At 49.0% G+C, this 27857-nt stretch overlaps 1 protein-coding gene across 2 annotated transcripts in view; it reads left to right on the forward strand.

The window, feature by feature from the left end:
* Positions 1–27857, forward strand: part of SLIT3 (slit guidance ligand 3) — a 592885-nt gene that overhangs the window by 470981 nt on the left and 94047 nt on the right. For both annotated transcript variants that reach the window (XM_021695640.2, XM_044917114.1), the window contains exons 9-12: positions 2887–3028; positions 12906–12977; positions 17792–17863; positions 21477–21548. In XM_021695640.2, coding sequence (XP_021551315.2) covers positions 2887–3028; positions 12906–12977; positions 17792–17863; positions 21477–21548 — 358 coding nt within the window. The remainder of the gene's footprint in view (positions 1–2886; positions 3029–12905; positions 12978–17791; positions 17864–21476; positions 21549–27857) is intronic.

Consider the following 27857-nt stretch of genomic DNA (forward strand, 5'->3'; position numbering starts at 1 on the left):
AGTAATATTTTGACAGGTCAAAAGAAGGACGACCGTCGGATACCCTCTGCCTCAGTGGATGGAAATACAGGAGCAAGGCTTCAGCCTTCCGTGTAGCCCCTGACATTGCCCAAACAGGAAGGTGCCCAGGGTGTGCAATTCGCCCTGACTTTGTTAGGTACCTTTTGCCCCCAGATGTGGAGGGCCAGGCCTGGCATTTTTCTCTGGGGAGCATGATCTGCACTTCAAAAGCCCTGACATCTGAAGCCCTGCCACTCCCAGCCTCTCTTGCATGTGGCGGGGGGGGGTGGGGGGGTGGCAGGGCTCTTCCCACAGTAGATCCTCTTGACCACCTGCAACAAGGTGGAGCAGAGGACAGACAGGTGCTGTTGGGTGCCCTACTCCTTCTGCTTCCGTTCCTCTGAAGACCAGGAGTTATGAACCTTCCCATCCAGAAAGGACTTCAGGAGTCATGCAGTCCAAACTCCTTACTCACTGAGATGGTAGCAGAATAGCTCAGAGGGGTATTGGTGGCAGAGCCGGACTCGTTGATAGTAGTGATAACAACAACTAACATTACTAAGCTCTGACTTTGCGCCGTGCATTCTTCGAAATACTTTACATGCGTTCACTTCCTTTGCCTTCACAACAAAACCATGCTATGAAATAAGTATTGTCATCATCCCCCATTTCACAGATGGGGGAAACTGAGGCACGGGGATATAAGGATGAAATAACAGAACCAGGATTCAAATTGAGCCAGTGGGACTCCACAGCCGTAGCACTCTCATTCCTGATCTGCGGCTTCCATAGGCTGAGTCTCTGGGATTGCCATTTCCTCAGAAATAGAAAACTTTCCCAGGTTGGAACAAAGTGTGTATCCCTTCTCTCAGAGAATATTCCAGTTGGGGACTTTGGTGTAAGTCATCATTTCTCTGGCATTTTTCATGGTCTCCATGAGATCTGCTGGTGCAACACTGGAGAGTTTGAAGTCCTTGTGCCCTAGACAAGAATATTTTCTCAAATGTCCCAGCTAGGAGGATATTTTTAAATATTTGATGTGTGTATGAGGGAGAGAGAGAGGAGGTGAGGCCAAGGGAAATAAGAATCTTTGATCACTGGGTTAGCACTTTCCAGCAAGGTAAATGTTCCAGATCAAGCCACTGGCATCCCTTTGAGCCCTTGCGGAAGGACCTGCCCCAGGCACAGGGACTGTCGAGTGTGGAGAGGGAAACTTCCGCTTTGAGTCTCAGTGTCCAAACAGGCATTTGCTGCAGGCCCCCTTGGTCCTCTGATGCAACCACTGTAGCTGGACCCTCTCTGGCTTCCCAGACTCAGCTTCTCCAGTGAACAGAGGCCAAACCAAAATTAGTTTTTCCCTGCAGACGTTTTTGTGTTTCATGTTTAATCTCTACCCAAGGGCTCCCAGCCAGAATGCCCATGTCCGAGCAGCAAGGAGATCTGCAGAGTTGGTCTGAGCTTGGTCTTAGCCCGTGGCCCTCTGCTCTGGGGGTGGGGGTCTGGAAAGACATTGACATAATCCCTGTGAACTAGATCTAGCAGGCATGGGATAAGGTCCTGAGGAGGTTTTGGGGTTGGTCTACCTTTTGGGCCACAATGTCCATATTTGGAAAACTCACCACAGGTTTGAGATTCTTATCTCACTTTGAAGAAGTAGTGATAGTATGAAAACTTTTACGTCTTGAAAACATTTGAATTTACTTCTTTTTTTTTTTTTAAGATTTTATTTATTTATTTGACAGAGAAAGACACAGCGAGAGAGGGAACACAAGCAGGGGGAGCAGGAGAGGGAGAAGCAGATTTCCCTCAGAGCAGCGAGTCCAATGCGGGGCTCCATCCCAGGACCTGGGATCGTGACCTGAGCCGAAGGCAGATGCTTAACAACTGAGCCACCCAGGCGCCCCTTGAATTTACTTCTTGTGACCCTTTGAACTCTGAGTTAGTTTGCTAATATATGTATTTCTCTATGTTTGACTTTCTAAATAAGCTCCTTAGATGCCATTTACCTGGGTTTTTTACCACTTTGCTTTGCATTCATACCGGTTCTCACCTCAAAATTGAAAGCTGACTCCAAGCTTATTTGCCTTTTTTTCTAATGAGGTAGATTTTATTTGCATGTTCTCTGGACATACAAGCTATTTGAAAATGCCTTGGATGATGTCACTGCTAAGGACACTTGGACAATATCAATGCCCCAAATAATGAAATTCTGACGCCTTTTTTCCTCCCACTTGGTTTTAGGAGTGAGTTCTAGCCTCTAGAGTAAAGAATGAAAATGTGTCTATACTCAGCATCCAATCCCCGGATAAAAGCCAAAAAACATGGGTGTTCATTCAAACATTGGGCTGAGAATGTAGTCCCCGTGTACACAGTGTGCATTCCAGTGGCGTATTTTCATGTGGGATTGACTCTGTGAGCAGCCCTTTCTCTGAAAGATGAGGACGATGGGATGACAGAGCAGGTGGAACAATCCAGAAACAGGTCAAGGTCAGAATCTCTCCTCCTGGCTCAATTTTTTTTTTTTTAAGATTTTATTTATTTATTTGACAGAGAGAGACACAGCGAGAGAGGGAACACAAGCAGGGGGAGGGGGAGAGGGAGACGCAGGCTCCCCACAGAGCAGGGAGCCCGATGTGGGACTTGATCCCGGGACTCCAGGATCATGACCTGAGCCGAAGGCAGTCGCTTAACCGACTGAGCCACCCAGGCGCCCTTGGCTCAATATTTGGCCAGTGGCAGCTGTGTCTCCCAGATGAGGGGACATGTCAGCTGGTGAAAATGTCAGGTAGCTTTCCAGGAGGTGATGCTGGGAAGTGGCGAAGAGGCACAGAAGGCCGGGCGGCTCCTGACCCTGCTGTGACTGACTGCTGTGTTCCTGCCCCACAGGCCCCCACTCCGAACCTCCATCCTGCAATGCCAACTCCCTCTCCTGCCCCTCGGCCTGCACTTGCAGCAATAACATCGTGGACTGTCGAGGGAAGGGCTTGACTGAGATCCCCGCCAACCTTCCAGAGGGCATCGTCGAAATGTAAGTGCCCCATCTGCCACCCTCTGTCCCTGGCTAGTTCACCTCTCTGTCTTAGCCCATCCCCCGATGTGTTAGAGCTAACTAGGAAAAACACTCAGGAATCTCTTTGCCATCCTTCCAGGCTCTCCCAGGCATGGTAGATTCCAGAGCACAGTCAGCAAACTAGGCCCGGTGGTCCAAATCTGCCTACCACTTATTTCCGTAAATAAAGTTTTATTGGAACACACCCACACCTATTGTGTAGGTATGGTCTATGGCTGTCCTCGTAAGGCGGGCTTGAGGAGTTGTGACTTACGGCCCACCAGGCCTGATACATGTGCTCTCTGGCCCTTTACAGTGTTTGCCAGGCCCTTCCCTGGAGTCGCCCTGGGATGATGTTCTAGCTCTACCATCTACTAGCTGTGCGACTTTGGGCAGAATAATTGCTCTCTTTCATCTCTAGTTCTCTCATCTATAACAGTGTGATAATTATAGTATTGTCCATGGGTGATTGTGAAAACAGAAGGCAATACTGCACGTCAGCCCGTAATACAGTCCTTGGCACGGGGGTAAGTGCCCTGTGCAGCGGTGGTAGTATTGGCGGAAAATACATGAGGGGCGAACTCATTTCATATCTGCCATTATGTGAGCAAGAGACTGAACTGTTCATCATTTCAGATCAGATTCTTGTCCCCTAGACTTGGTCTGTAGGTCCACAGACAAGATTGTGTGTGTCCATGTGTGTGCACGGATGTTCAAAGTTCCACTAAAAGTGGGTTGACCGTATAGCTCAAACTTGTCTATTCTTCCCCCCATGCATTAGACAATGGCCAGTTTCTCATTCTGGATTGAGTAGAGGGTCAGTCAACACCGACCTCAAGATCACTCTTTAAATGACCACAAGTGTTTTCATGTTCTACCTTCACTTTTAGGTGGCTTTATTAAAAACACAGTGAGGGCGCCTGGGTGGCTCAGTTGGTTAAGCGACTGCCTTCGGCTCAGGTCATGATCCTGGAGTCCCGGGATCGAGTCCTGCATCGGGCTCCCTGCTCAGCAGGGGGTCTGCTTCTCCCTCTGACCCTCCCCCCTCTCATGCTCTCTCTATCTCATTCTCTCTCAAATGAATAAATAAAATCTTTAAAAAAAAAAAAAACACGGTGAGATAGAACCCTCCTACTCCAAATATCATCAGATAAAATCCTCCAAATAAGACACACGTTCCCCTAGCCTCTCTGTTGCTCTTCTCCCCCCCCCTTCCTCCTCCTATGCATGCCCTTCTATTCCGATAGACGGCCCATTAACTCTCTCAGCCATTCACACATTCATTCAGCAAACCGTCTAGCCCGCTATGTTCCAATCGTAGTTCTGTGCTTGAGGAGCATCAGTGAATAAGAGACATAAAATTTCTGTCTTTATGATGCTTGCATTCGGGGGAGGGGGGAGGTAATAAACAATAAACAAAGCAAAACAAATTATATGACATGATAGAAGGCGATGGCTTCTGTGGAGAAAAATAAAACAAGGAAAAGATTCAAAGTAACTAGGGGGGACAAAATATGTGGCTATGTGGAGGAAGAGTGTTGCAGGTGGAGGGCACAGCACGTGCAAAGGCCCAGAGGTAGGAGTGTGCCTGCTATACCAGAAGGCCAGTGTTGCTGGAGTGAAGTAAACATAAGGGAGAGCGTTCGAGGATGAGATCAGAGAGGCAATGAGGAGCCAGATCAAAGGGACATTTTAAAGACTTTTCTTTCATCCTGATTAAGATGAGAAGAAACATGATTTACCACAGTGGAGAGTCAGTTTCTTCTTTCTTCATTGGTTTTACCAGCTTTTCCCTAATTCCCTTCAAAACTTTTTTCCCCCAGCCCTAGTAGACACAACTCACGCCTGCAGGCAGGAACCAGTCAGTAAAGCGTCCTTTTGGCCTGACACCCACACTTTCCATGGCCTTTGCTCAACCTTCAGTCTTCCTTTTGGCAAGAACCAACAATTAATTCACTTCACATTTTGCTGTTTCCCTTCGCTCCTCATGGTGTATTGCTCTCGCTTTGGAGATCCCTTCCATGGAAGGAGCTCACTTAGACCCCATGCGGCTCCTGCTCATCCCCTTCTCTTCTTCTCTGAATTCCTTTTGTTCCCGGCCTTACTCTCTTCCCCATTCCGTACTCTTTCCCCTTGTCTTTATCTTCCTCTCCTGATTCATTTCCCCCCCTTCTCTGCCTCTCCCCCACCAATGATCTTCCCACCTCACTTCCCAGCCCCATCTCTCTCTTCACCCAGTTAATGCTTTGCTCCTTGTCATAAAAGCTGCCCACCTTCCCTCTCCACCCATGCCAGGGTAGGGCTCTGGCCCTCCCAAGTCAGACGTTCTAGACAGAATTCTTTCCCATGTTCATCTCATTTCAGATTCCCAAAGATCTTTGCTTTCTTTCTCTGCCCCACTTCGTTCCTTTCTCCCTCCATCTGCCAGGTTTATCTTCCCTCTTTGGCAGCCATAGATCTTTCCTCAAACCACAGCCTGATGAAAGAGGCCAGTCTAATAGTCAAGCTGTAACTTGACCCCTGCCAACCCCTGATTCACCCTCCTCTGCCCCACATCTTTATACCTCCAACTTGGGCCTCACAGGCACACAGCTCAGGTGTCTGGGAGAGAGAAATTGCAGATGTCCACATCAGAGGTGAGACCCATGCAGACCAAGCCATACCTGGACTGTTGGGCTCATACCTGGACATCAAGTTTTTAAAGGGATATTAACAGGGCGCCTGGGTGGCTCAGATGGTTAAGCGTCTGCCTTCGGCTCAGGTCATGATCCCAGGGTCCTGGGATCGAGCCCCACATCGGGCTCCTGGCTCAGCGAGGAGCCTGCTTCTCTCTCTCCCTACTCATGCTTTCTCTCTCTCTCTATCTCTGTGTCTCAAATGAATAAATAAAATCTTTAAAAATAATAATAAAATAAAGGGATGTTAACAAACTAGAGTAGCAATTTCTGAAAGGCTGTCGGATTACTGATATCTTTTTCCTGGTGTGAGGTAAAGTGAGAAAAACAAGAACAATGTGATGTTTTTCTGTTGAGCAAAAATATTCAATTTAAAACACTATCCTTTATTTTAAATTCCTGGGCTCCCTTATTCTGTTATTGTTGTTTTTTAAAATGCCCTCTATCTTATGAAATGATGCTTGCTGAAGGCAGAATATATATGCTTGTGTGTGCATGCACATGTACGTGATAAATATGTGTTTAATCACATATGTAATTATTATATAATTATAAATGTATGTCTCTATATAAACATGTATTATATAACACACACACACACAGGGCACCTTAACTGGCAAAATGAAAGGTCTGGAACCACCTAGCCTGTGAAATCTAAAAGTCTGGGAATGACCAACCTAGCTGGAGTGCTTCTAAAAACAAACAGCCACAAACAGCAACCAGATTCTTAAGAGTGTAGACCTTGAATTCAGGGAGCTAGATCCACATACTAGCTCTGGCCCTGCCTTTTAGCTCTTGGTTAAATAACTTTTCTGAGTCTTGTTTTCCTCAACCGAACCATGCGGAGACCAGTGGTACCTTCTTAACAGGTCTCGTGAAAGCGAAATGAACGTGTGCTGTCAAATGCTCAGCGTTGTGTCTGACACAGAGGATAGACTGTCAGCCAGGACTGTTGGTATTTTACTACTGCTAGTACTACTACCACTTCCACTTTTATTAGGCTCAGTGAGAAGCGTTGGACCATATCATAGGAGCTGGAGCTACCCGCATACACAAACCTTCCCCAACGCTAGGTAAGGTTCTTGAGGGTTATGGATGAGAGAAGAGGTTCAAGAACCAGGCTAGCCACTTGCATTAGGAATGGAGCCTGGCAGTAGCTCATCTTCATGCAAATGTATGCAGACATGGAAATAAGGCTGCCCCTGCTTGCCGAGCACCCACGGCCCACCAGACAGATTGCCCAGGATTTCTCCTTCTGTGATGAAATGAAACTGAGACATTAAAGAGATGAGACAAGATTCTATGGTTAGGAGGGGATGGGGAGAGGTGACATGTAAGAAAGACCTTTGAGGAAGAAACCTGCTCATTCTTCAAGGTAACAAAGCCCTTGCCTAGGGACCCGTGTGTTGGCCCTGAAGTCTTGAAAACAGCTGAAACGCATCCTCATAGCAGGGAGAGAAGACCAGCAGATGGGGGAGGTTGAAAGATGAGATAGAGAGTAGAGAGTTGAAACTGCAGTACCTAGCCCAGGATGAATAGGAGGTGTCTGATTTATCATCCCAGAGACATCTGAATGTGACTTTTTACTGTCGGGAATTCTGCCTTTTGTCCATGGCACCCATACAGTGCAGATTTCCCCCCTCTCTTTAGGGATGCTTGGCACCCTATCAGGCTCTCCAGGCCCTGTGCACAATCCTCAGCCGGTAGTGATTCTCTAACACCTTGGGAGGGGTTCTGCACTCCCCAACTTTTGGGGGGAGGAAGGGCTATCTCTCATGCAAAGCAATCTGGCAAACTCTTTTAGAATTTTTTTTCAAAGCCGAAGCAGCTCAGAGGACTGTGTGCTGGTCTCCCCGCATAGCAGAGCCAATTCCTCTAAAAATAGCTTTCTTCCAGAGAACCCACAGTGAGACAGCTCCCTGCAGATTTTCCTCGAAACTGAGCTCCCACCAACGGCACCGTTCTTGCTGCTCTCTGTCGTTTCTCTGAACCAGCTCCAGCCTCTACCAGGGATAGATTCTGGGAAGAGCCAGAGGCTCACACCTTCCTCTCTTCTGTGGTCTTCTGTCTTCCCTCCAGAGTCCTCAAGGCTCAAGAGGACCGTCTGTAGCTAGAGCTTCATCTTAATCTCTGTCCCATCTTCTTCCAGTTTGCTCTGTCCCCCGCACCCATACATACACACACACAGCGCCATCCAGTGTGCCTCATGCCCTCTGCTCTAGCAGCTCAATTTAGTTGATGGAGAAAGGCCGCGGATGGGCTTCCTGTCGAGTCATAAGTGAAAGCATCTGGGGGAAAGGTAGCCATCATTTCACCTCAGTCATATTGTCTGGGGTGAGGAGATAAATAGTGGCTTATCTGCTTAACAAAAACACATATTCTCCCATTATACTGGTCACCAGGGGATTTTAAAAAGAGAGGATGGGAAAGGAAAAGGAAAAAAAAGCAGACAACAGAACAAAAGGACTGGAGGGTTCTGGAAGCCATCACCATCCAGGATTCTTCAATGTTCTGAGAGCACCAGGTTTCTGAGGGACTGTCACATGGAAGGTGGGGAGATGGGGTGGGATGGGGCAGTGGAATAAAAGGGAAGCGGATGCAGCACAGAATAATTAAGACCGGAGCCTTGAGATAAGTAGTCCAGGGTTGAATTCCCAGTTTTGCCTCTTACCTAGGGCACCTTTCTTAACATCTCCTGCTTCAGTCCGCTCCCCCCTTTGCAAAATGGGGCTCATCAGCCCTACTAGAGATTTTCTATGAAGATTAAGTAGCACAATTGTGCAGAAAATTAGCACAATGTTTGGAAGACACTGAATGGAACCTAAAAAGAAAAACCTATGCACGGGGTCACATGTGCAACATGATAGAATGGTTTAGTCTCAAGTTCCCATACTATTTTTCTTTCATTTTTTTCCTAAGATGATAAAAAAAAAAATTCTCTGGGAGAGGCATCTGGGCACATGCATATAATCAGAAGAGCGAATCTGGCTCCATGCCTGCGCCTCTGTTTTCTGTCGGCAAATGCCAGGTATTGTGCAGAGCAGGTCACAAATGACTCATGTCACCTATGCCCGCAGCCCTCATCTTTGTTGTTATTATACTAATAATAATACTTGCTTTGTAGGATTGTTGAAGGACTAAAAGCCAGTGTGTAAAGAGCCCAGTGTCGAACATATAAACGGCCCTCAGTAAATGGTAGATGTTTGTCCTTCTTGCCACCTCAGCCATTTCTGCCACCAATACTCGAACCCAGCTCCAGAACCGCTCTATCAGGTGACTCGTAGCCTTGCCGTTGCGCTGCCGTGCCCCTGCCAGTCTCTCTGGCATCATGTTGACTTATGCACTGCTAGAAATATATTGTGTTCAGTCGCATGTTTGCAAATGACAGATCATTAAGGAAGCACCGAGAAACTACGGCAAATCAATACAGAGCGCAAATGGCTGAAATCCCCATCAGATGTTCCCATTGTGTTTACTGGTGCCAGAAGATGTTCAGATGTTTGATTTGTATGTTTGTTTTTATGCTAGTTCTATTAAATCAGTTTGCAGCCTGAAGAATGTTTGCCAGACAAAGAAAGACCCATGTGCCATTTAAGAGAGACCTAAAACAGCTGTTGGCTTCAGACACCTCTCTAAATGTGACAGTTTTTGCTGATGCTACTGCTTCTTCTCATCCTTCACACCTTTTGTCACTGGGAATATGGATCTTTGCATGCTTGTTCCAGGCTGTATAAAACCCACCAGGGGCTATCTGCTGCATAGAAACTTCGTGTGTGCACACTCACTGTGGGCTTACTCCCTTGACGAAGGGGCCGTTTCCCTGAGGATGAGCTGGCAATGACTAAAAATGGAGATGCCTCCGCTCCAAATGGGATTTGGCAAAGCTCGGTGACGGAGAGTTGAGGTTTTTGAATGGGACGAACTTGAGTTTCATCCCAGCTGTAGCTCTTCCTGGCTATGTGAATCTGGACAAGTGACTTAACATCTCTGAGCCTCCATTTTCTCACGTTTAAAGTGGAGATGGTAATAATGAATAGGACTTGCCTCAGAGAGGTGTATATATTAAGATAAACCAGGTAAAACTCTTAGCCTAATGCCTGACTTACAAGCACCTGATAGCTATTAGCTCTTATTATTGTCATTATCCCTACCCTCACCTTTACTTTGCATTTGAAGAACACCGACTATTCACAGCTACACCCCCCAGACAAACTCTGATGCCCCTTGGGGCAAGGTTAACCCACATCGTGGCACTTGCCATGGCCTTGGCACTCCGTAAGGGGTTCGGTGCCCAGCCAGGACCCACAGCAGCATAAGCAGCAGAGAGGCTGCAGAGACAAATACCATCCCTAGAGTGTGTGCGTCTGACGAGTACGGGACGCACAGAGCCGTCCCTGCAGAGATTGGAGTTCTTTGTTCAAAACCACACCTTTGCACTCTATTTGCATATCTATATATATTCGCATCTGTACAGCGTCTCCCTCAACTCCTTCAGCCTTTTTACAAAATACCGACTTCTGCAGAGGCTGCCTGGGGTCTTAACCTCCCGAACCTTTCTGTGACTTTGGGGAAGTCACTTTAGTCTCTAGGCCTCAGTTTCTCTGTTTTCAGAAGGAGAGGCAGGCAGTATGTCCGATGGGTACAAACAGATGTCAGTTCTGCCAATTACTTGCTCTGTCACTCTGGACAGGCTATTTGGTCCCTCTAGGTTTTATTTTCAGCATCCACAAAATGAGGCCAACACAGCTTGCTTCATAAATGTAAGGATTAAAAGAGATAACAGACATAAATCAACTTGGCCTCATAAATGATAGCTCTTCCTGTTTGTTATGTGAGCCATAGAATTTGGTTCTGTGATGGACCGTCTTGGGCTGTTGCTGTCCCCAGATTATTAAACTCCTTGGGGACAGGTACCACGTACTGCTCGCTGGTTCATCCCTCCCTCGGCTCTTACGCCCGTCACTACAGTGGAGGTTAATTGAGTATGAATCGCACACATAGCCGGCTGACCTCCCACGCAGTGCTGACCTGACTCGCATGGGCTCTTGGCCTGCAGCTGGGAGCGGTGGATCCTCTTGCAAAAACTGAGGGCGTTGCCATCATTACAGACAGTGGCTCTCCCCAGAGGCATCATCCAGCCACAATCCCTTGCCAAAGTGGCAGGTGAATCACAGGATTCCTGGAGAGCATTTTCCACCTGACTGGCAGCCCCAGAGACCCATAGAGCCACTGCCTTGGTTGAGAAATCCCTACTGAACTCTGCTCAGCTGGAAAACAAGAATGTCCTTGGAACATCTCAGTCAAGGCAGCCTGCCCCGAGTCCGCTGCCTCCGTGGGTGGCTGGATCCGGTAGCTCACAGACTCTAAGACCTGGTGGCTTGCTCTTGTGCCCTCCCATGAGCCAGCCCGGCTCCGTCCAGCCAGCCTGTGCCGTGTGCCCACAGAGCATGCTCCCCACCCCCTCCGGCAGGCCACAAGGCTTTCTTAATAGAGCGTGGCAGTCTCCTTTGTAGACTCTCTTCATCCAGCAGCCAAGAATGATCTGTCCTGATGCTCCCTTTCTCCTCCCACCCGCCCACCCTTCCTTTGGCCTGGAGAGTGATTTGTCTGTGTTATGGGTAGGCCTGACAAACCATTGCACATTAGCAGCTGAGATGTTGTTTGAAATGGGAAAATTGCTGGCAAACTGCTCCATTAGCGGTTCCAGTAACAAATACTCTCTTCCCCCAATGAAGATGAGATTGCAGAGGCACAAATTAATATGACTGTCTCCCTGACTCTGCAGCGGGGATTACTCTTCAAGATGAATGGGCTCGGGCGCCTGGGTGGCTCAGTCGGTTAAGCGACTGCCTTCGGCTCAGGTCATGATCCTGGAGTCCCGGGATCGAGTCCCACATCGGGCTCCCTGCTCGGCAGGGAGCCTGCTTCTCCCTCTGACCCTCCCCCTTCTCATGTGCTCTCTCTCATTCTCTCTCTCTCAAATAAATAAATAAAATCTTTAAAAAAAAAAAGATGAATGGGCTCATCCCCGCCAGAAATGCATCCACTAGATGTAGCCTCCAAGGGAGCCGCTTCCGCCCGTCTGTCCCTTCTGCTCCCCCCATCCCTCCCTGCACACACCTTTTTGTGTGTCTTCCCAGCTGGGGGTATGGGGAACATCCATGTCAAATGAGGAGGTGATGAAAAGATCCACACCCTGGAGAAAAGGGAGATGGGCAAGAAGGAGAGGCTGAGTCCTTGGCCAAGGCCAGGGCATTCACTCATCACCTCTAACAGAGGGTCCTGCCTCCCATTCAGGCCTGTGGCCCTCCACACCTGTTCTTGACAGGAAGTCATCTGAGAGGCGAGAGAATAAAGCATTGAGATGCTTGCTCACTCCCCATGGCCCCTTCTCTTCAAGGAAGTTCTGGGCCCTGGGCCTGTAGCATTTCTTGTCATTCTGCAGTCCCAGGAGAGGAAGCACTTCAGGGAAGTCCATAAGGTGGTAAAGCCAGGGGTTCTAGCAGTAGCTCCCGGGGGGTGGTCCGACTGGGGCCCCTAGGGGCCTCGGGATGTCAGGAAGCCAGTTTGATGGGTGTCAGGCTGGGAGCCTAAAGATTTGAAGGCCGTTTCTCCAGCACTTTAGAAGCCCATTGAAAAACCCAGAAACAAATATCAAATGTTGTTGTTTATTGTATGTTGTACTCCTGAAACTAAGTCAGTTATACCTTAATAAAAAAACCAGAAATGAAGTCAGCCATTGTCATTCCTGCCTGTTCGGTACCCCTGTGGCAGGGAGGGGTTGAGTGTTTACTGAAAGGTGACATGCTTCTCTGGCAGGCAGGTATCACTGGCCCACAGGCCATCTCTTCTTCTCTTTATCCCTTTGACTTTTTCAGCACTCTGGTGCTACAGATTTTTTGAAGAAGACCTCTGCTTTCAAAGATGGCTTATAATAAGCAAGAGCCAGAATCCTCAAGGAGATGTCATCTTCTTTCATTTTTCCAACGGCCATTAGATCCTGGGATGGGTGCTCCTTCCACTAGAACATGGGTCTCTAGCTTTCACACAGTGTTTGCCTGGTGTCTTATAACCAATAGTGGGTGCCATGTGATAAGAGGGACCATCCTGTCTTCAAGGCCTCAGCCACCACCTCTTGACAGGTGGATGGTTAACTGACTCTTCTCTGCTCTGTTTCCCAGACGCCTGGAACAGAACTCCATCAAATCCATCCCTGCTGGAGCCTTCACCCAGTACAAGAAACTGAAGCGAATGTGAGTTTCCCCAGGGAAGGGATGAGGCCAATGTTTTTATGCGGGGGGTAATGGGTGTCCTGTGTCATGGGCAACCTGCCCAGATGACTGCCTGCCTTGCATCCTTCCTGGAGAGTTTAGTGTTGGACCTGGAATGCTCTCTAAGATTGGGAGGTGTGGGTCAGGAGTGTTGCTTTCAGATGGTGAGGTATATGGATTTAGACACCTCAGAGCTAGGGGTCTCTCCAACTAGAACAAAGTGAAATTATCTGAGTCAGAGGTAGAGCTGAGTTGGCTAAAAAAACCTGTACCACCATTTTGACTGTCCTCGCTTTCATGATGTGGACCTGAAATAGGAGTGTCAATAAAGCTGGGACAGTGGCCTTGTATCCGTCTACAGCACCCTAACCAACATGCCTACGGCCATGCACACACACATCTAACAAAGAGTGAGCGTCTACCACGTGCAGGAACTGCAGGGTCTCTGGACGGAGTGTGCACTAAAACAAAGTTTGCTCCTGTGGAGCTTACATACTTGAGTGGGAGAACGCAGAAAAGGAACAAGTACCAGAAATTGGTAAGTACTAGAAAGTAAAACAAAGGAAGGGCCCACAGGAGCCTCTCTGTGCAGGTGACCCAAATGAAGGGTGGGAATAAGGAGCTCTCAGGAGAGAGCAAGTGACGAGCCCTGGGGAGCGTACGTGGATGGTTTGCAGAGCAGCAAGGAGGACGGGAGGGTGAGGGAGAGAATGGTGGGGATTGTGTTGGAGAAGTAGGTACGTAGCGCCAGATCCTGTGGACCCTTTAGACCATGGGTAAGGACTTTCTATTCTTTCTAAGTGAGATAAGAAGCCTTGGGCCCTTCCTTATCCTCCAACCACATATGTCTTGCCTGTGATTATCCCCACCATCCCCATTACCACTGCATCCAGGATCACTGACCACTGTATCCTATCAATACCTGGGGGACACCAACACTGCTATTCCTTCCCTACCACGGCACCACTGACAGCATCATGCATCATGGCCCTTATCCCCGCCATGGGGGCAACATCATCACCACCCTTCCCTAACCTATGACTGCCCTGAGCCCCGCTCTGTGAGTCACTCAGACCAGGGCGCTCGCAAGGGAGGCTAGTAGGATTCAGAAATGGCCCAGCCATTGCCAGCATAGATATTAAGAATAGGGGAAGGAGACACCTTTCCCTTTTCTGGGCTGAGAAGTCATTTATCATGGTCCAGTAATCAAAATGCTGTTTTCATCCCAGTTATTTACCCTCTCTGGCCCCCACAGAGGAAGAGAGAGCAGGTAGAAACATGCACCGACTCAATCTTGCGCCCTTCTGCTGAAGGCTGATTCATCGGTTTCCCTTGGGTAGAGGGCCTCCATTAAAGAGGTTAAGTGTCTGCTGACTCCTTTTATGTTAAAAATAAACATCCCCAAGAAACAGTGGCATTGGTAGGCTTTACCCTCGGATCTTGGGAAGGCAACTTCCCATCTTCCTGGAAATCCAAACCAAACAAGATTTTCTCCTGGTACAATTCCAGAAGTAGAAACCAACATAATGAGCCAGCCCTGAGCACGTACTTTTTTCTCTCCCCTTGGCAGCATCCTTGCTGGAGGAGCTGTATAAATATAGACCTTAATATTTAAAACCTTGGGCCATTAATCTCCTGGTCTCCCTGCTTCCCCAGCTCACTCCATACCCCCCCCCAAATTCATTTTTAAAGTCTAGCTTGATTATGCAGCCAGATAGTAATTTCAGTGAAAAATGACAAGTTCAGTCACTGCCCCAACCTATATCTCTTGCATGATTTAAGTTACTGCTCTAATTTTTTGTGAAGTCCAGGTAATTTAGAGCTTGGCTATGTTTTACTGTCCTTTCTTCATCCCATTGGAGTTGCCATGATCTGTGCAATTCAAAATTCATAAGACCTTCTCAGTCATGACCTGCGAAGGGAATTTAATTTTTGATCACTTCTGATGCTACTGATATTTATTATGATGCCCTTTTTTTCCCCAAGGAGATGGCGGTAGGGAAGAGAGACCACTTAAAAATTTTTCCGATTAACAGAACTTCACAAACCAAGACTGAAGTATGATGGCTTGGGAGAAGTAGGGCCCCTGGTGAGAATGGATTTTAAAACCCTAAGTGTGAATTCCTCCTAGGTGTACGTGGCCAGTCTCTCTAACAGAAGTTTCCCTTCAACTATGTGTGAACTACACCCTCCTCTTCTCTCTAATAACAACAACAGCAACAACAAAGGATTCTCCTGGAATGAATGACTTTGTCCCCATTTCTCGTGGCCGGCTTAGTATAAAAAATACTTCCAGGTAAAAACTAGTATCAAGGTAGAGAAGCCATTTATGAGGAGCGCAATAGGCACTAGAGAGAAGCCCCTGGTCTTACAGGGCTGGTTAACTGACGGCGCAGGCAAATGGGGGCCACAGCTGTGCGACTTGGCCAGAAAGGCATGTTCTTCCGCTTCTGCACTCTTATGTAGAGTAGGATTCCACACGTATCTGTCACCTTGGCTCTGAACCGTCTGGAAAGTCCACTGCCTCTCGGCCATCCAGTTTGTAAGCCCCAGGGCACTGGGGTATGTCTAAGACCGACCTGATGGGAAAACACCGTGGTCTAAAGGATGGCCCCGGGACCACGTGCACAGGAATCACTGGAGATGGGCTATACATGCAGGTTTCTAGCCCCCTGCCCCCTGCTCGTGAAAGCAGACTCCCCGGGGGTGCGCTTTAGTAAACACCCTAGTGATGTTTGAGAACCACTGAGCAGGAGTGACCCAGAACCTGGAGTCAGCTCAGGGCCACCTGCTGTGGATCGGGACGGCTCAGGCATAGAGGTCAGGGAGCAGGAGATGCCTTCCCCAGCCTGCCTTCTGTGCCGGGCCGCTGCCTCATGCATCCGTCATTGTGAAGTGAGGGAAGACCTGAGATGCCAAACACATAGCTGCGTCAAGTCACCTGTGGCTCTAGGTCCTTCACCTTTTCAGCTGCCATTTGCTTCCTGCAGAATTAAGAACTAAGATGAAGTGACCACCAGGGGCAATCCCCAGCTAAACTATCACTTGTCCACTTCTACTCCCCGTCATTTTCAAGACCACAAGACATCCCTCCCGAGTACAGAGAAGAGTGCGTCTGAAAGGCTAGCTGTGGCCTGACCACCACTTTGCCCTGACGAGGCTAAAGCAGAGGGCTCCCCCTGCTATCCCCAAGTTCCAGAACTTCTTCCTGCACGCTAGAGATCTAAGTAGCTTGAAGAGACATCCCATGATCAGGAAAACAAAACAGAACCCCCAAAACAAAACAAAAACCCAGGCTCGCTCAGCGGTCTGATCTGAGCACAGAGCCAGCGTGCTGGCCTGACATGCCTAGTGAGGCAGGCAGGCGGAGGGCGAGCAAGATTAGGGTAATCCAGGGCATTTGCTTGGTTAAGACCCTTATACAGAAGTGGAGCGCCGGAGAAGAGCCTGGTGTAAACTGATGAGTTTGTGAGCACAATCTGTGGATTTGTGAGAGGCGATCTTGCCAGCTAAAGGGATAAGCTCGACAGCTGTGCCTAAGAAGCCTTAACCTGTGAAATATCTTTCAACTTCCTGGCTTTGGAACCAGGGACGGAGGGAGCAGAGGCCTAGGAAAGGTGGCCATGCAGCCCTTTGAAGGCTATTAGAAGGAGGGGAGAAACAGACCCAGGGAGTGTGCTTCAGAGGCTGAGGGCTGGGGTTTGGCCTCGCCGGAGGCAGTTGCTTAAGAATCAGCTTAGATGTGCTTTCTTCTCCATAGTCCCTCGGCTCCTCCTTGTTGACCCTCCAAGACCCCAGCTCGCTCTCTCCTACACAAAAGCAAAGACCCATTGATGTCTTTTGTTAAAGAAAAAGAACTGGAGAGGTGCGCTGTCTCTGGAAACTGGGGCAACTCACCTTCCAATGATAGGAGCCCAGAGGCCGCCCTCGAGCTAAGGACTCAGAGAAAGTCTTCCGCCTCAGTGAAGTGCCATTAGCAAGAACTAGAGGCTGGAAGTCACTGGGATGCAGGAAAGGGGCAGCCTCTGGGCCCTGAGGAGGAGCCAGGTCAGGGCGATTCCTCTGCACCGGCGCAGCCAGGGTCGCTGCCTTCTGTCACGTAGCCTCCCGCTCGGCCACCGGACCCCCCAGCCCTGGGCATCACCGCCCCCCTCCCCCCGCCGCTGCGGGCTCACGCCCGTCTGAGGAACACTACCAGTGACGAATCCACATCTCAGAGCCATCCCATGAGGATCTCATGATGTGCTTGCATCACATGACCTGGAGGACTCACCGAACCAGAGACTTTAGTCACTGCTCAAAACCTCTTTTCAGGTCAGTAAGGAAAGGTCACTGGGAGGTGAAATGACTCAGGACAATATGGGGAAGAAAATCAGCATTGGCTGAGGCATGCGACAAGAAGATGATGCATGCCCGAACCCTGGCCTGTGTTTGGGTGAGGCCAGCTTCTGCTTTGTTGATGCTATAATTGCTAGGTAACACACAACAAGGCCCCAATGTGCCTAGGTGCGGCCTTCCCTATGAAGGGAGGGCTCACATGTGCAAAGCCGTATGTCAAAGTCAAGATGCTGTGGGTGAGCATTCTTTGAAAGCCAAGAAGAGTGAAACAAATGTAGTATATTTCGTCAAGAGACAGTTGAACTGAATGGTCTTTAAGCCCTTTCTCTTGTACTGTGAATAAATAAACTAATTAATTCTCACTGCTTTAAATATCTGAAGTGCTCGATTCACACCTAGGAATGACCGTATCACACCTTGGAGCTGTGTTCTCAGGCTCTCCCATCAATGTTTTTTAGAGACATCAGCAAGAATCAGATATCGGACATTGCTCCAGATGCCTTCCAGGGTCTGAAATCACTCACATCACTGTAAGTGGGGAGCAGAGTCGCATGGGGCTGGGGGGGGGGGGGGGGGTGGGGGAAGGGGGGGGGGGGGGCGGAGTTGGCAATAGGAGAGGGATGTGTCCATATTTTTCAGGAGGTGTTTATCAAGGCTTTATGTTCCCTTACACACTTGTGGCAACCTGGTAAAAGAAACAAATATTTCTTCAGGGGAAATTGATCTTGGGGAATATTTCTACAACCCAAATGCATTATTTTTATTGATTAAGTGCCCAGCAGCCTTCCCAGTTATTGGCTTCTAATTCAAATGCATCTTCTGCTCTACCCACATTTCCCCTCCCACCCGCGTGCCTCAGCAGTGCTTTCTAGGGACCTGGAGGGACGGAACGGTAATATATGTTTATTACCAATGTGCCCATTTCGCCCATCTATGTGACCTTGTCAAGGGAGAAGCTAATTTTCTTCCCCTGATTTTCAAGCTTTTCTTGAGTAAGCATCCACCCCCTCCTGTAAGGCCTTTTCTTGGATTTCACAACCCTAGGGCAGCCTGCTGGGTGGAACCACAGCCTCACCCACAGGGACTCAGAGACCCACAGGGGCAGGAAGGCATGGAGCTTTGTCCTGATTCTGTCAGTGACTCACCACGTGGCCCAGGGGACGCCACTTGAGTCTATTTCCCCCCCAGACAAAATGGGGAGAGCGCTATCTTTCCTGCCTAATACACCTTCAGTGGTGACCATGATTAAAATAATTGGCAGTACCTATAAAGCACTTAGGGTGTGCCAGGAGTCTTGCAGGTTTAGTCCTCAGAACAACCTAAAATACAGACTCTTATCCTCATCTCTCTTTTACAGTAGAAGGAATCGGGGTGATCCGAGCTCCGCACAGACAGGAGCTTTTATCTGTTTTGATCCTGACTGAATCTCTGGCACCTGAAACAGTACCTGGCACACAATAATTGCACAAAAATAAAGCTTGCCGAATAAGTATAATTATCCGAAGTCCACAACGGGGGGAGGCAGGATTTGAACCCACACAGTGTGACTACAGAACCCACACTCTCAACCCCATGTGATGCTGCCTCTTCACTCCAGATAATGTGAAAAATATACACTAAGACTCGAGAGGTATCATCAGCTGATATCATTTATGTCACTTGATGACCCGCCCACTGAGTAGGGGTGAGCAAGCTGTCTGTGCTTTGCTTCTCTCTGTAACCTGTTTGCTTAATTTATGAGCGGGCAGGTAACAAGATACACATTTTCCCCCACCTGGCCCCATCCCACTGGGAGGGGGCTGAGGACAGGGAAGCCTCTTGACTCAGCTGTTGCCTGCTGCTTGCAGAGTAAATTAGTTTCATTTATCGAATAGAACATCTGGCTGGGTTATCAAAGACAGGATCGTCTGTGAGATTAATGCCTGCTTATTGTGCTGAAGATCACAGAGGAGCAGAGGAGTGGCTGTGTGCTGCCAGGATCCTGTCCCCGCCCCCACCGTCCCATTCCCCTTATCTGGTTTCCCTCTGCTTGGACTTGGGCACAATCTGAGGACTGTGAGATGCTTCTGGTCCTGCAGGGAAAGAAAAAAAAAAAATTCAAAATCTGGTTGCCAGACATGGCATTGGCATCCCACTGGCCAGTTCTGAAATACACTGGGGCCATAAGGGAAGTGCCCCCCCCCCCCAATTTATGCATTCATCCATTCAAGTAGACACCTACTAGGCACATAGAATGTGGCAGTGAACTGGATGGACAAGACCCTTGGTCTCATGGAGCTTGGAACACAAACATACCCAACCCAAACTCAGGAGTGGCCAAGCTAAAAGGCAGGAAAGCCTTGCCCGTACTCATTCATTTATTCTTTCAACAAATACTGTGGTAGACCCTGTCAGCTCTCAGCTGTAGGGACCCAGCCATGAGCAAGCCACATAATGTCACCACACGCATGGAGCTGACGTTCAAGGGAGCTGAGAGGTAGAGGCACAGAAAAACGTTTAAGTAAATGAATACATAAGTAATGGAACATAACATCATGAAGTGATGAAGAAATAAAAACAGGGTGACAGGTGGTGAAAAACATTAAAATATTCAGGAGAAGCTTCCCAAGGAAGAGCTGTGTACACTCAAGACCTGAAAGGTGGGAAGAAGGCAGTCAAGGAAAGATTTGAGGGCAAAGCCAGGTGGGTCTACACCCAGGTTGCTCCAAGGTAGACCCACAGCCCTCTTCAGTCTGCTGGAGAGTGGTTTTGACCCAGTAGGTTAGAGCTGTCCCATATGGAGGTATGATGGGTCATATGAGGATCCCCTGCCCAAGTCCCTGGTCTCACCACCCCACCAGCTGCTGCTACACCAAAAGCTCTGATATCAGCCGAGACAAGCAGACAGTGACGCTACAGTGTTTGGCACAGTGAGCGGTGCGACATTAATATGAATTACAAATGTGAGCCTGAGCCATCATGCTGACTTTTATTTACTCATTAATTTGTTGAAACATTAATGAAACACACCCACCAGCTGAATGAGACACTCTTTTTTCTGGTGGCGTCTGGAAAACAGGGGGTTTGGTTTATCGCTCCCATTTACTATTTCCTCACCCTGATATTTTGTCTCCTCAAAGATGTGTAACAGCCTGGATTTGCAGTCTGTGTGGGGATTGAATATTGCATTCATGCAGTGTACTTCAGGGCCCAAGAGGGAATTGAAAGGAAAAAACCAAAAAGAAAAAAGCCCTCCTTAGCTCAGTTTCTTCTATGTCAGAGGAGGCTGGACCCAAGAGAAGCAGTCTGTGCCAAACAGATGAAAGCAAGGGAAGCCAGCAGGGTCCTCGGCACCTATGTGGGGGGCCAACTGAACCCCCTGGGCACTGGGCTGGAGGAGCTGACCATAGAATTCTTCCCTAAGCCCCCCCCCCGCCAAGTTTCCGAAGGCCAGCCCACGAATAGACATGGTGTGAGGGACCCTGTAGGTCTGAAAGAGAAAGGGATAAAAGAATTCAGAGTTTCTTGGTTCCTGGAGGTCAAGAAGGGGCTGGAGTGCAGGGGCCATCGCTCCGAGGTCACAGTTCCTTCCTCTCCAGTGTTTCCTGAGAGCCAGTCCTTGACTCAGCAGTCCCTGTGCCATCTGGATAGGACCCCAGATACCCAAAGCCCTGTCTGAATGGATGATTAAAGAACTCAGCTCAGGAATTGCTAGGATGCAATGGGATATTAAAAGGAAACGTTCTATAGGTTGGGCTCAGCCTGATCAATACCCACTGAAGACAAGAAGACACAGGGCCGGCCAGCTTCCTACACATCTTATTTATTGCTGAGGTGTGAGTCATATTAGCCGCTCAGGGAGACACTACAGAGGGACTGCTGCTCCCTGTTGTGGATTATTTATTGAACTGGGCTGCCCAGGAGTGAAACAGGATGGAGCCCATTTCTCCTTGCCTCCCACACAGCCTGCCTCTCCAGCCCCTGGTGGCACTCACCTGCTCTCCCACTGGTAAGGAGGAGGGGTGAGGCCAGCCAGGGAAGGAGATGCTCTGAGAAACCCCACCCACCCACCCGCTGGAGTTGGCCGAGGCGATGGCCGCTACATGAGTGGGTTCCAGGGCCCTGGCCTCCACAGTGACCGCTCTCTTCTCTGCTCTTTTGCAGGGTGCTCTATGGGAACAAGATCACCGAGCTTGCCAAGGGACTATTTGATGGGCTGGTGTCCCTACAGCTGCTGTGAGTAGGCCCCTTGTCACTGTGTATGTCTCGGAACCTCTTTGCAGGTTCTGCCCTGCAAACTTCGAGCCACGCTCTGTACAGTTCTTTTGATTTTACACACACCAAAAGGAAAAAAAAAATTCTGAGCTGTCCACCCCACACCTCCATCACCTCTTTTTGGTGGAAAGAAAGCCAGGTAGTTGGCAGAGGGAGGCCAAGGTCAGTGTGAACAAATCTAAATGCTACAGCTCAGGAGCCTGGCCTGGGCATGAGTCACTGACCGTAGATCTGGGGCCTAGGAATTAAGCCTGAGTTGAATCCTACAAGGGGAAGCACCTTGCAGGAGTGTGCTGGCAATGTAGGGAACTCAAACATTGACACACCATGCTGCAAGAAAGCTGAAACAGAGCTGCTGACAGGCATGTGACCTTGAAGAAGGGTGGGGGTGGCGTGGTGAAATAATTATACAGAAGCGCATAATCAGTCACCAGTGTGACTCTATCTGGGTAAGATGTGGCTGAGGGGGGATGTGTTTATTTAATTTAAAGGAAGGTTTGTTGCCTCGAATTTTAAGCTCTGGGATTATTTATTTGCATTTATTTCATTCTGGTCATTTGAGCTTAAATGTTGGAAGAGGATAATTGAACTCTGATATGGAGAGGCAAGGAGAAGAACCTTGTATTTTAAGATTTTATGATGGGGGTGAGTGATCTCTGGTTTGCGATTAGGTAGCCGTGGCATCCGTGTGCCTGTGCTCTGGGAACGGGAGTATCTGTGTGCGTGTACACATCCTTGCCCGCTCGGTGACCATCACAATTCCTGTGAGTATGAGGAGTTGATCTTGAGTATCCTGCGAGCAGTGGAGAAGACAGGTCTCGGAGAGGTAAATGACTTGTCCTCCGTCACACAGCAAAGTCCGTGTGGAGACCGGAGAAGAGCTGACTGGAGAAGGCGTTCAGCCCTTTGGGTAGAGGTGTGCATCTGAAGTGCAGATGAGTGAGCGAGCGTGTCCGTGTGTCTTTGTAAAACCATCTCCAAGCCACAGGCGGTGAGGAAGGGCCGCCCCCCCCACCACGCGCAGTTAAGCAAAGCTGCAGTAGGAGTGTGTAGACCGTCTGGGAGGGAGGCCAGGCGCAAGAACAGAGAGAGGAAGGTGGGCCGCGCTCTCTCAGGGTGACGCCCAAGGACTCTTCAAGGAAGAGCAAGTGAGACTCTTCGTCAGCCCTTCCCTTTCCACATCTTCACTCCCTACCCTTCCCGTGTCCTGTAAGCCTCAGGCCTGGACAGGTCCTCCTAGGACAGTGCAGTCACGGCTGTCATGCCCAGCGGCTTTCCAGGCAGCATGTCCATCCACAAGCAGTAGTCAGATTGGTTTCAGTGAAGCTGAAAGCAAGAGAAAGAAGATTCCGTGTCTTTTTCTCTGTGTCTCCCCTCACCTCTGTCTCTAGGTCTGTCTCACTCTGAGAGTCTCTGTGTAGGCATATTGGTTTCAAGGGTCGCAGCCCTCAGGTGAGCCCTTCAGGCTGTTTGTTACAATGACACACCAGGGCTCTGCAGGAAGCTGGGTGTTTCACAGATGGTGTTCTTTGCTTGTAGCAAAGAAACTGTAAGGTATAACCACCACCAGAAGCCTAACTAACTGTAGCTATTAATCCCTGGAAGGAAGCGTAACAACAGCATGGGCCTTGAGGTAGATTTGGGGGTGTTGTGTTCCACTGGGCTGGGGTAAATATCCCTATACAATCTGCGTGTCTGGTGTGGATGGGAAAATGCCCTTGCATACATTAAGGAGAAATCTAGCATGCATCAAAATGCCCAGCACAGGGCATGACATGTTGCAAAGATCAATACATGCATGGGTTCAGCCAGGGGGGGCCAAGGGGGGAGGGCGGTGTGCATGTTTTTTAAAAAAGGAAATGTCTCCCAGGCTGACAGCGGTGATGATATTAATAGAACTCACAGGACTTTGCACGGGCAGGGAAGGCAGCTCTCGTTCAACCTCACCAAAATTTTTAGCAGATGGAATGGAGTAGCTGGGAGTAAAGACAAAGCATCCCCCCTCACACGGGACCGAGAGTTGACACAACTTAGGCTCACTTTCCAGAAAGCAGCAGCAACCACAGCCCGGCATTGGGCTTTGACCTGCTGCTGAGCAGTTGGAAAGCATGTCCTGATCAGATCTAATTTAGCGTCCAGCCCCCTGTAGATTGGATTTCTCCTTGTTAGACTGGAGACACTCTGATAAGAAGGCTCTGATTAGAATACCCTGGTAGTCTGGGTAATTTCCTCTCCTTTGACTCGAAGGCTTTTTGCGAGAGGTTTGTGTTTATTTTTCTCTCTCCGTTTCTCCAATTACTGGTGCGTCACAAAGCCAAGCTGTCTCTGCCACGTGAAGTGATTGTGGCTATTTCCTTTCTTGTCATGAAGCTGCCTGTAGCGAAGTGGATACATTGAGTTGTCCTGCCTGCCCTCCCGTGTCCCATTTCTCCACATTTTTCAGCCATCCCACCAAATTTGCCCAGTCCCTGGATCATCCTCCTGGGTTGTTTTCTTGATAGGTTTGTTCCAGCAGATGGCCAACACTAGGAGTAGAATATCTCAGGCTTCAGAGTTTCTCAGAGGCTGCCTTTACAAATGGGTCTACGTGGAAAAGCTTCAGCAGTCCTGGGAGTGACCCCCTAAACCCGACGCCCTGTCCTCTGGGTGTCAGCCTCGAAAGAGTCACCTCCTTTAGTTTAAGTCCCAGAATCTTAGAGGTTAAAGGAACTTCGGGGCTCCAAGCACAGTCTCCTACCCGGTTGGTGCAGAAACCCCTCCCGTGCCCTCTATGACCAATTTGATCTATTCTTACTGATGGTGTTTGCAATAAGTCATCACTATGTACTGAGAAGGTTAGGAAGTTCTTTCTTATACTAAACCTCAATAATGGCTTCTGGGAAACTCAGAAAAGGCTGTTCTCAAAGTCTTCAAGTGTTTCAAAATAACTAGTATGTCTCCCTGTAATTAATCCCAAACAGGTTCAGTTCCTGCAGACACTTAGTGTGTAAACACACATTCGTTGGTTATTAGTAACAGCCCTTATTTATCTTTGGGGGAGCGTGTGGTGGTCTGTCAGCTTCCCTCCTTAAAATAGACTGCTGGGGAGCAAGTCCAGCGCCCATTTGGACCAGAAATATGTTTAGAGACACCCTCCTAAACTACTGAGAACTGAAATATCCCACATGAAGACATCTCAGAATCCATGGTTAGGACAGGATATGCCACTGTGCATATGCCTCCAGCTCCAGGGATGGATGCAGCTGGACGACCAGAGAGGTGACCTGTCCTCTTCTCCCGTGCTGCACCCGTCCCCTTCCTCACCAGAAACTTAGGGTCAGTGCTTAGGGTGCTCCTGTTCCTGTCCATTCCCCTGCCTGCCCAGGCTTCTGGGTTCCTGGGACATCAGCCAGTCAAGTGCCCCCAGATCCCTCCCGTTGTAGCTCAGAGATCAACCTCTCCCAAAGCAGGAAAAGCCATCAGCATGTCTCTAGAACCATCACTTTCTCTTCGGATGGGCAGTTGCAAGTTGTGCTGTTTCAGCTCCCCCAGGAAAGAAAAAGCTTTCATTTTATGCTCACTGATTGCACGGCATGCCCAGGAAAGTCACCTGAGTGGGGCGGGCGGTCATTTGAAGCAGAAGCTTTCTTGTAAATGCTGGCCGTGATCGATGTTAAGCCGGCCCCAGGAGGTCTTAAACCAAACCAGACTGTCTTTGGGCTGGAATAAGTTAAGACAACCCAGGCACTTGTTGTTTGATTTTCTTGGAAGGCAGACAAGACCTTTTGAGAATCTTGGAGTTTGCCAAGCAACATGCCAATTATAGGGCAGTAAGCAAAACTTCACTCCTGTAGCTCACTTTCCCTCACCAGCTGTTTCACAAGTAATATTACTGCTGCTAATAGTAGCCACTAACATTTACTGACTACTTAATATGCTCCAGAGCCCGTGCTAAAGCAATCTGATATGCTTATATGCTTCTCTAATCCTTACAAGGATGCTAAGAGGAAGGTATTTTTTTTTTTTTTAAAGATTTTATTTATTTATTTGACAGAGAGAGACACAGCGAGAGAGGGAACACAAGCAGGGGGAGCAGGAGAGGGAGAAGCAGGCTTCCCGCCGAGCAGGGAGCCCGATGCAGGGCTCGATCCCAGGACCCCGGGATCATGACCTGAGCCGAAGGCAGACACTCAATGACTGAGCCACCCAGGCGCCCCAAGAGGAAGGTATTATTGAAAGGCCCATTTTACAGATGAGGAGACTGAGGCACTGAAGGGTTAAGTAACATGGCCACTGTCAGTCAGCATGTAAGTGGCAGTCTAATTCTGGAGTCCATGCCAGAGACTTCTGCTTCAGCCCCGGTCCCAGGCAGATCTGCAGAGCTAGTTTGGGGATCCATGGAACATTCCTCACAGGCTCATGCCGAGGAGGAGGTGCTGCTGAACTGTCTCCAGTTCCTTTGGCTATGCCTCAGTATCAGTCATGGGCTGCCGTCTCCCTGGGACTTCCTCTGGTTCCTTGGCATCCCACTAACCCCTGTGAGAGGGCATGAAGGAGCTGCTTGTCTTTAAAGACTGCATCAAGGCAAGATGATTGAAAACTCTCCCCCACAGCATAAGCAAACCTGCTTTGTGATGCACTCTTGAGAGAGGACTTCCTCCCTTTCTTGTGTGCCTGGGGCTTCCCAAGGAAGGCCTTCAGGGAGACTTAAAGTCTGGGGTCATCCCGTGCTTGGTCATTGAGTGAATGACTCACCCCTCTTAAAGGACAGATTAGCAAGCAGGAGGCAAGAGGCGAATGACCACCCTAGTAGCTGTTAAGGGAGAGGAGCAAGCCCGGTCCCACTAGGTGAGGCCTTTGACCTCCTGAGAGCAGGTGATGGCTTTCCTGTCTGGTCTCTCAGAGTCTCCGCTTCCCTCTGCTTGCACCCTGTTCCTGCAGTCCTCCTATATCTGTGGACTCCAAGGAGGTCCTGTTTCTCAGGCCACCTGATGGCATTGCTACATTTGCAGCTTCCCTTGCATCAGGAATCACCATGACATCCCACAGCTGGTGACCAGCAATGCAAGCCATTATCAGGAGAAAAGGGAAGTCCCCTTTGTCCTTAGTTGGGCGGGGGGAGGGGGGGACTCCTCCTGCTTCTTTGCATGAGCGTTTAGCCTGACATGGCCCAGAACAAGACTGGGCAGGGTTAGAGTTTCTTGACCTCGTGGCACTAGGCATCACCAGGCTCCTCTCCAGGTCTGGCTGCAGTAGACTCCTGAAGGTCAAAGTAAATCCCCCACATCATATGGTAAGGGTGAGAGCATTATATTTGTTCTAAGGCGAGAGACTAGTCCTTATTACAATTAGTGGATAAAGAAATTCAGGATGATAGAAGGTTAATTCTAGAGAAATTTAAAAAAAAGAGGAACAGATTAATGAGGGAGGTTTGACTCTATACCCTACAGCTTAATCAGGGGTCCAAAATATCTCCCTAAATTTGTGTCCTCACTAATAGTTTATGCCAGTGTGTAATGGTGGTTAATACTTTCAGGGAGAGAACTCTTTGAAGGAGGAACCATAGACAGGGTTATGCCAGGCAGTTGTTGGTACCATCCTTCTCCTCCTGTGTATCTGCATCTGAGTGTTTACGAAACAGAAACTGACTCCCAGCCTTGCGTTGGGAAAAGGAGGCTCCACAAAGCCCCCCTCCCCCCACCCCCGTGGCAGGAGCCTGGGCCATCTTCCTGTCCCATGGTCTTTCCTGCAAGGGCTTCGCTTATTTCCAAGAAGGGGGTCACTGTACTCTTTCTTGACACCAGTTTTCTGAGAAAACCTTGTGCTGTGGAGTCTGGAACATGCTTGTGGCATTTCCCGACAAACACCATCAAAATAGGAGGAGTAACGTAACTGCTGTCTTCCAGAGACCCGTGGGCAGGTGTGGAGACTATAAATACCACCCAGAATGTGAGCTCTGGGCCACTGAATCAACACATGAACTGCCAGAGTTGCCAAGGTGATTTTAATGCAATTTATCATTAAACCCGACTCCAGATGTTTGTGTTTTCCAAACCTTGCAGCAAAGGCCTGTGAGCTCCATGGGACTCTTCACTGAGGAGGAGATGTGGGCAAGGACAGTAGCTAAAAATGGGGTCTCAGTGGCCTTCTGCCCCACTGGCCTCTTTAGGAGAACTGGGTGTGGTGGGTCCTCTTCAGCGATCAGGGCAGACCTCATCTCCCTCCCGTGGTTCTTCTCCTTGGGTTACCTGGACCTGGAAGGGACAGAGCTGCCAGCTGCCCCCTGTGTTG

The sequence above is a fragment of the Neomonachus schauinslandi genome, chromosome 7, assembly GCF_002201575.2.
Source record: "Neomonachus schauinslandi chromosome 7, ASM220157v2, whole genome shotgun sequence".
Classification (NCBI taxonomy): domain Eukaryota; kingdom Metazoa; phylum Chordata; class Mammalia; order Carnivora; family Phocidae; genus Neomonachus; species Neomonachus schauinslandi.